Source organism: Polistes fuscatus, unplaced genomic scaffold (assembly GCF_010416935.1).
Source record: "Polistes fuscatus isolate 324 unplaced genomic scaffold, CU_Pfus_HIC Scaffold4, whole genome shotgun sequence".
Lineage (NCBI taxonomy): Eukaryota > Metazoa > Arthropoda > Insecta > Hymenoptera > Vespidae > Polistes > Polistes fuscatus.
The window spans coordinates 13,136,234-13,144,586 of record NW_025113118.1 but is presented as its reverse complement, the minus strand read 5'-3'; the positions used below and the strand labels follow the sequence as shown (position 1 = coordinate 13,144,586).

The 8,353-nt window shown below is 39.3% G+C and overlaps 1 protein-coding gene across 1 annotated transcript; it reads left to right on the top strand.

Annotated features, from left to right (window-relative positions):
• Positions 1-305: 305 nt before the first annotated feature.
• LOC122520950 (transient receptor potential channel pyrexia-like) lies at positions 306-4,186 on the top strand. The gene is made up of 9 exons (XM_043641280.1): positions 306-695; positions 994-1,246; positions 1,377-1,579; positions 1,691-1,912; positions 2,009-2,334; positions 2,409-2,667; positions 2,867-3,160; positions 3,297-3,550; positions 3,628-4,186. The coding sequence occupies exons 1-9, from the start codon at positions 306-308 to the stop codon at positions 3,794-3,796; spliced, it is 2,370 nt and encodes a 789-aa protein (XP_043497215.1). The 3' UTR covers positions 3,797-4,186.
• Positions 4,187-8,353: the final 4,167 nt, after the last annotated feature.

Sequence of the window (8,353 nt, the reverse complement as noted above, 5' to 3'; positions counted from 1 at the left end):
AAGAGCACGTTCAATTGCCCTGATAAAAACAGATCGATCGTTAATCACGACAGATCAGATGAAATTAGAACTTTTTTAAAGCCAAAATACTACCCACATCCTTCGCAAAACCACATCCTCCGATTACGAGAAAAATAGACGACCTTGCTTAAATCATATAGAGTATAATGTTGCAGTTCTTTTTGAATATTCAAAACGTAAGCACGATGCGAAAAAAGCACTTAAATAACTACGTCAAGTTATATTTTTATGCGTAAAAAGAATATTGTTATTTTTTAGAGTATTAAAACGTAATCGTTAAAATAATGGAGGATAATCAAAATCGAGTGAAACTGATGCTGGCAATAGCGAACGATGAAATTGAGAAAGCATTGGAAATTTTAGATAAAGATAACAGCAAGGATCTCCTCGAACCGATCGGATTGCTTAGAATCACCGTGGTACACTTGGTCGCTTGGAAGGGTCATTTAAATTTGTTGAAGCAACTTTACGAAAGAGGAGCTAATATTAATACTTCCGATAAAATCGGTAGAAGTGCTTTGTTTTATGCCGCGCATGCTGGTCATCTCGAGGTTACCCAATGGTTAATAAAACGGAACAGCTTCAAGGAAAGTAGAATCGGCATTGATTCCTGTTCCAATCATCATTTTCAAATACAATCGAGGAATAATGCCGATTATCTCGTTGGTCAAGACGTTAGTGTGATCATTATTATTGTTTTTAGTGCTATCTCGTTATCGGTTCATTTTTGTTTTTAACAATTGTCGTTAACAATCAGCATTACGGTGTACTTTTCCTTTACGTCGTCATTTGCAACTTAGGGTAAAAATTGAAAAAGTGTAGAAAAAGTATTCCTTTTTACGTAAATTGGAAAAAAAGTAATGTTCGATTGCTAGCAAACACATATCGTGGTAATAAATAAACGAACCGATAGCGAGTAGAAAGTGATAAAAAATTGGCGAGGAATTTAACAATGAATTTTGATTATCGTAGCTGCCGGTACCAGAATGTTGCGGTAGAACTCCTTTGCACCAAGCAGTAAGGAATAATCATTCCGATGTAGTGAAAACTTTGGTGAAAGCCGGTTCAAATGTTAACGCACAAGACGAGCGTGGTAATACAGCTTTGCTTTTAGCAGGACATAATGTGAATTCCAACGACGTTATCGAGATGTCGAAGTTCGTTGAAATTATCGACGTTCTCGTTTCCGCGAAGGCTTTGACCAATGTCGTAGATTCGAACACAGGTATGCATTTATATTACCCACGGTGTAAAAAAAAGAATCTCATTATAGAAATCGAGCCAAGTTATTTAAGAAGTTTTTGAAAAATAGTCAAATTGTAGGTAATACGACTCTGACGCGCTTATTTCTACAGGTTTAACGGCATTGCACCATGCAACAAGATTGGGTAGTCCCGAAGCGGTAAAAAGATTGCTCGACGAAGACGCGTGGCCTCTTTTTCAATGCGTCGACTCGAAGATTACTCCCCTTCATGTTGCAGCATCCGATGGAAACTTGGAAGTCCTAATCATTTTACTTCAAAAAATCCGTCGGGAACACGTTGACATACGCGACGAGGTGAGACCAGTTTCTCTTTTGGTATTTCTGTGCTTCCAACTAGTTTCGTTAAATTCACGACTTTTCACACACTCCGTATATGTACGCAAGTCATATCTTTTTTTTTTGCAGATTGGTCAGACAGCCCTTCACCGAGCTTGTTATAAAGGTCATCGCGAATGTGCCCGAGTTTTGATCGACTACGGTAGCGATTTATCGGCAAAAACGAAAAGCGGCGTCACCGTTATTGACACAGTGTTTGCCCACATTAAAAGTCCAACATCGTTTTTAACGGACATTATGGATTCTTATGTTCAACTAATCGGTCACAAAAATATTGGAAAAGATGCTCGCGTAATTGGCTTTAGCATCATTTCGTAAAAATGAGCGAAATCGATAAATTTCAACTAGAATATTATTTATATATTAAAAAGAAAACGTTTGTTTCAGATCTCCGTTGACTTTGGCATTCTGGCACCTCGGAGCGAGCTACAAACCAACGTTATCATAGCTCTCATAGCTGCGATTTCTAATGACGAACAATTGGCGATTTTGCAACATCCATTGATCGAGACGTTTCTTTGCTTGAAATGGGCCAAATTGCGTTTCTTTTTTTTTCTATTTGTCGTCCTTTACGCCTTTTTCGTTCTCTCTCTATCAATCTTTGCCATAAATCTTCTTCGAAAATATAACATTTTCTTACTGCAAATCATACTTATCTGGTGTTCAGCCATATTGTTACTTTATAACGGTACCCAAATTTTGATGTTACCAAGGTAATTATTATCTATTATTTATCTTTTATAAATCAGATTTTTTTCTTATATTCTAATTATTTACATTTTTACAGACACTACATGAAACAATTTGAAACATGGTTGTCCATCATTAGTGCTGCATTATCGTTCATGGCCTGCATGATCGTTAGTAATCTACGGCTTATCATAAATACGAAAGACGAGAAAATACCTATTCCCGAGTTTGTGTTACATTTCATCAGCATCGCCATTTTACTGGCCTGGATACGAATGATGTTGCTGATGGGACGTTTTCCAATTTGGGGATATTACGCTCTTATGTTCTCAACAGTCTTGTCGAATATGTTAAAGGTTTGCATAATAGCAATTTGCATTCCTATGATAACACTAGTTTACAAAATTTAACTTTTTATCCGTTGACGTGAATTTTATGGTTGATAATGTATAACATATGTTGTCAGCAACAGGTAACATTTTTCCGGCAACAGATGTACTGTAAACTGGTGTAATGAAAACCACTTCATAACTTTTCGTTACTCAATACTTTTAGGTGCTCCTAGCATTCATCTGCATGGTCTTTGGATTCGCATTGAGCTTTACCGTTTTGTTTTACGAAAACGAACAGTTCCATGATTGCTGGAGGGCCATCGTAAAGACAACAGTAATGATGATGGGCGAGTACGATTACGAGAGTCTTTTTCCAAACGATACCAAGAGTGATAAGTCTTTTCTAGAGTTTACCTCTAGGGTCATCTTTCTTGGCTTTGTAATACTCGTGAGTATGGTTCTAATGAACCTGATGATCGGCCTCGCCGTCAACGACATCCAAGGCTTACAGAAAATGGTATGTATTCATATATATACATATATGTACACACTTACATACATAAAGACAAAAAACGCAAATAAGAAGTAACTTGTCAGAGCAAACAGAAACGAAGACACGAGACGTGCGATTTCACTCGGCTCTTTATTTTCAGGGCCACATTCGTCAATTGCTCAAACAGGCGGAATTCGTGGCACATTTGGAGAAACTGACATCTCATCAAATTTTCAAAAGCAATTTCTTACATTCTTGGTTTAGGAAAATCGTCGATTCGAAACGCGTAATGCCAACGAAAATTGTACTGCACTGTCGCGACAATAATCTTTGCGAATCCTGTCGTGGAATGTCTGTTAAATTAATAGAATCGTTGTTTCTTTTAGCCTCGAAGAATAATCAGCAAAATGAGAGGTATGTAAATAATTACGTCAATCAAAAATTGTCATCGTTTTAACGAGTAAACGTACAATCGAAATATTTCGTTTCAGTAATCTAATTGGCTTCAAATCACGCTACACCGACACGAACGTAATGTCTTCGTTAATCAATTTGCAAGAACAAGTTCATCAATTACAGAAACTTCTTAATCCGCCTATTTCCAAAAAACGCTCGAAATTACGTGGAAAACGAACAATGTGTAAAAAAATGTCCATTTAGTACATACATTATATTAACATACACACCTGCACTCACTCACACGCACTTTCAACATTTATTTCATATATACATACGTTTCATTTGTTAAGTAAGAACTTGCGTTTTCCTAAAACCATAAAAAAAATGAGATTATGGTATAAAAATCTTGTTGAAACTATAGAAAAATATGTGATCTTGTAATTTTGATTGTAGATCTTTTTATCTAATTTCAATGCATTCGCACCATCGATTATGACTGCATCAATCTGTAAATCAAATAAGATTTAATTAGATATCAATTACTGTAATGAAATATTATTTAATTACCCAGTATTAAAAGTTTACACAGAGAGCGAAATCGTTATGTCTTACCTGTATCGCGTTCAAACACGAAATAAAAGATGTATTGTATGTATGTGTCACCTCTCCCCTCCTAGTAAGCATAGATAGTCGTTCGGAATGTTTTTCTATGCGTACTCGTATAAAGGACTTTCCCGGAATTCATCGAGGAATAGAAACATAGCTAACGTTCGCCAACGTTTGACTTTGACCTTCTCCTTCTCGTGTCTTTCTTTTTCTTCATATACATTGAATTGTATGGATCGTTACTACACATAAAAATAAAAGGTAAATACGCATGTTAGAAAATAAACTCTTACAAATAAAAAGCATAGTATCATAATGTATCGAACGCTACTTTTTTGTTGATGTATTGTTTTGTATTTTTAAGGATAGATTTTCATTTATTTCTTATTATTTAAATGATTAATAAGAATATGCATACATGTGTGTATATTTACATATATATAGAAAGAGAGAGAGATTATAAAGAAAATTAAATAACATATGATATGTTTTATAAAATAATAGCTAATAATAATAATGTAATTATAGTAATAATGACTTATAAAAAAACCTTTTTTACAAAATAGTATGTAAGTGGTAAAAGTAGTACCCCTTCTACCGGATAATAAAAAATATTTAAAAATTTCATTATATATATAAGTATATACATGTATATCAGCATTACTCGGCCGTTATTAACAGGAATATCGTCTAGTTTCGTGCAGGATGTAGGTAGGTAACGTATTTAAACCTTACAGATTTTGTGAGGAAACGTAAACGCATAACCGTGTACAGGTCGATAAAGTAGAACATTCTCTTATGCACCGAGTCAGACCGATGCCGTTCTTATTACATTCTCTCGCCGTTATAGATGTCCCTGCCAGACCATTAAAATTAAAACTGGTTTTCCAATCTATTTGAAAGATGTAAGAAAACAAAAACATATATATGTATTAAATTTATGTCGCATTCTATAAACGAAGATGTAATTGCAGTAAAATCGAAAAAAAGAAAAACAAAATAAAAAGAAAGGCAAATTATCCAATGGTAACTCGATATAAAAGATTCTATGTAAATATCGGCCAATCGTAACGAGCGATCATCATTCTTTGGAATTGGTCAGAATTTTCAATCTTTCTGAACACGTGTGACGTTCAAGCAAAAGCAACAAGAGAAAGATTAGTGAAAATCGTCGGCACGGAAATGGAAACGTGCAACGGTACATGACGAATTTAGAAGCTTTCACGACATATTAAATTTTCAACATCGTACCGACGATTATATACGTTTCAACGTGTAGCCGCGATTCGTCGACGATCACCGTCGTAATTTCGAAAGCACTGTGCTTGAGCACTATTTTTTTTCTTTCTTTTCTTTGAACTCGTCGTCGTAGTCGTCGTAGTCATCGTAGTCGTCGTCGTCGTCGTCGTCGTCATTGCAGAAAACGCGTAATGCTCGAAATTTTGTTGCGTTGACTCTCACCTCGTTCATAATCTCAGGGAATTCGCTTAACGAATATACGTGTGCGTGTAGTACATACACATATGGACTCATAAGCGCACACCAACGTAATCGATATAAAAGTGTGAGTTCGGTCGAATCGACGTTGACAAAATACATATCCTAGCGTGTAAATGTTGTTCTTCGTGCGCGGATTTCCCCGTTACTATGGAAATTACGCGGCGTTAAACCCCTGCGACCACCGATCGTATTTCCAATTACGCAATTGGCATAATTACGATAATGTATATACATACATAAACACTTACATACATAGATAAACGGAGGAATCGACGTGCTACGAGTAAAGGGATTACGCGCTAGAATTCGAACTCATTAATGGCGCCCGTTTTCGACCGTTATCGAACCCCTATCGAGATCCGTAAATACAACCTACGAAATACTCTATTACCAACTAATCTTGAGCCCACTCATAAACCGTTCGTGGCTAATACTAGAGCGTTTTGTTAATTAAAAAGACATCATCCGTGCAAAGGGTTATTGGAGAGGTACGAAAGTGTCCACTATCGAAGATTTGGAATTTTTACCTAAGGGATAAAAATAAAAATGAATCGAGTACGAGATAAATATATATATATCGAGGAATTTACAAAAAAATCTATCGGCATCGATTGTTGGATCAACGCACGATTAGTATATACATATATATACATAAGTAATGTATATATGTACATATACTATATATATAAATTTGTGTGTTTGTTCTTTCTTTCTTTCTTTCTTTCTTTCTTTCTTTCTTTCTTTCTCTCTTTCTTTCTTTCTTTCTTTCTTTCTCTCTTTCCCTCCCTCTCTCTCTCTTAGACAGTCGATGGAGTAGGAGTAGGAATCAGTTGGATATAAGAGCGGAGGTGGAGGGAGGATCGGGTTCGGTCGGGCGGGCTCGGCGGGCGGTCGGGTTCGCTCGGCTCGGTCGTGGTTGCCTGCCATGACTGGCCGGTGTGTCTGTGTTGCGGGGGGCGAGGTGGCGCGTCGGCGCGCCGGCGAATACGCCGTCGTGATTGGTCGTCGCGTGGGAGAGCCGCCCGCCCGAGCTCGGCGACGCCGGCAGTCGGCACCGAGCATCCAGGCGGAGTGGATCGACCGATTTGGTTTCGAGACACGAGAGAGAGAGAGCGAGCGAGAGAGAGTAATTGAGAGACAGGATAGTAGCGCGCGCGCACGCACCAGCTCTCTCTCATCGCCGCGTACATCGTGATAGAAAAGGGATAGAAAGAAAGAGAAGGATAGGTAGATAGGTAAATAGGTAAATAGATAGGGGGAGAGAGAGAGAAAGAGATAGAGAGAGGGGAGAGGGAGAGAGAGAGAGAGAGAGCTTGTTGGCGGAGTGTGTTGTTGTTGATATATAGATATATGTGTGCGTGGGTGATTTACAGTAGCGAGCGAGCGTACATGTCTAGAGCTTAGTCGCGCGGGGCTGCTCTCGGTCGCTCGCGGTACTTTAACTGCTCGGTATCCCGCGAGCGGGTCACGATGGCCGGCCGGCGCGTGGACCGGCACCAACAACATTACAACAAATATCAGTATTATCGTCGTCATTATCACGGACTACTACTGTCATCCTCTTCTTCTACCGTCTTCTCGTCCTCGTTATCATCGTCATCGTCTTCTCGCAATCTCGAACAGCCTCTTTCTCCTCGTCGTCGCAGTCGCGGACTCGCCAACGTGCTTCGCCAACAACACGAGGATAAAACGCATTACCGACAGAGTTATCGTTGCGAACCAACATTTTTTCTTCTTGGTAAAAACATAGAATCGACATCGTTAACGACAGCAACGGCAATAACAACGTCAGAAGCAATAGCAGCAGCGGCAACAGTAATAACTGCAGCAGCAGCAGCAGCAGTAGCAGCAGTAGCAGCAGAATCGTCGTCTTCTTTGCGAGGATCCGCGCTGCGAGAAAAGCGCGAGGCTCGGCTCAGTTGCGCCGCGCACTAAAAGAGCGCGCGGCCACGCGCGCGCGTCAGATACACACACACACACACGTATATCTATATACACATATATACATCCTACTTACACCCGCACGCAACGCACGCCTCGTCGCGACACGTAAAAACATACGTCCTATCCGTCTCTCTTCCCTTGTCCCTCGACTTCTCTTTCTCTTTCTCTTTCTCTCGTTCTCTCTTTCTTTCCACTACTATTGCATCTCGTCTTCGTTTATCTGTCTTCTTTTTTGGTCCGTTTTCTTTCCCTTCGTGCCCTTCCTTTCTCCGACGACCGACCCTCTCCTTCGCATTCTCGTCGCTGCCACCGGGGTGTCTCTCTTTCACTTTTTTTTTTGTTTCGCGCGTGCGACATACACACGCGCATATTTGTGTTGTTTTCTCCGTTCTTCTTTTACTGTGCGCGCGGGAATATTCAGCGAAGAAAAAAAAGAAATCTAAAGAGAAGAAAAGAAAGAGTGCTTGAGTGCTTTGTCGAGCTAGTCGTGTTGCCCCCGACCTAGCCCTTCCACCCTTGTTTCACGAATCGTGCGTTTTTCAGTGTTCCGCCCTTTTCCCCTTTACTGAAAGTGACCGAAGGTGAACCGAAATACTTATTGTCCAGTTTGATCTCGCGGATCGCGGTTCTTATCCGACGGCTGGGAGAAGTAGAGTTGTGAATTCGATGAAAGGCCAAAGAAGAAAGTAAGAAAGAAAGTGAGCGAGCGAGAGAGAGAGAGAGAGAGAAAAAAGAGAGAGAAAGACAAGAAATTATTAAAGTCTAGGA

Excerpts from the sequence above, each read along its gene's own strand:
- LOC122520950 (XM_043641280.1), top strand. The coding sequence starts at position 306 with ATGGAGGATAATCAAAATCGAGTGAAACTGATGCTGGCAATAGCGAAC. Across the intron at positions 2,335-2,408 it reads CAAATTTTGATGTTACCAAG|ACACTACATGAAACAATTTG; the intron begins GTAATTATTATC and ends ACATTTTTACAG. Across the intron at positions 3,551-3,627 it reads AATAATCAGCAAAATGAGAG|TAATCTAATTGGCTTCAAAT; the intron begins GTATGTAAATAA and ends ATTTCGTTTCAG.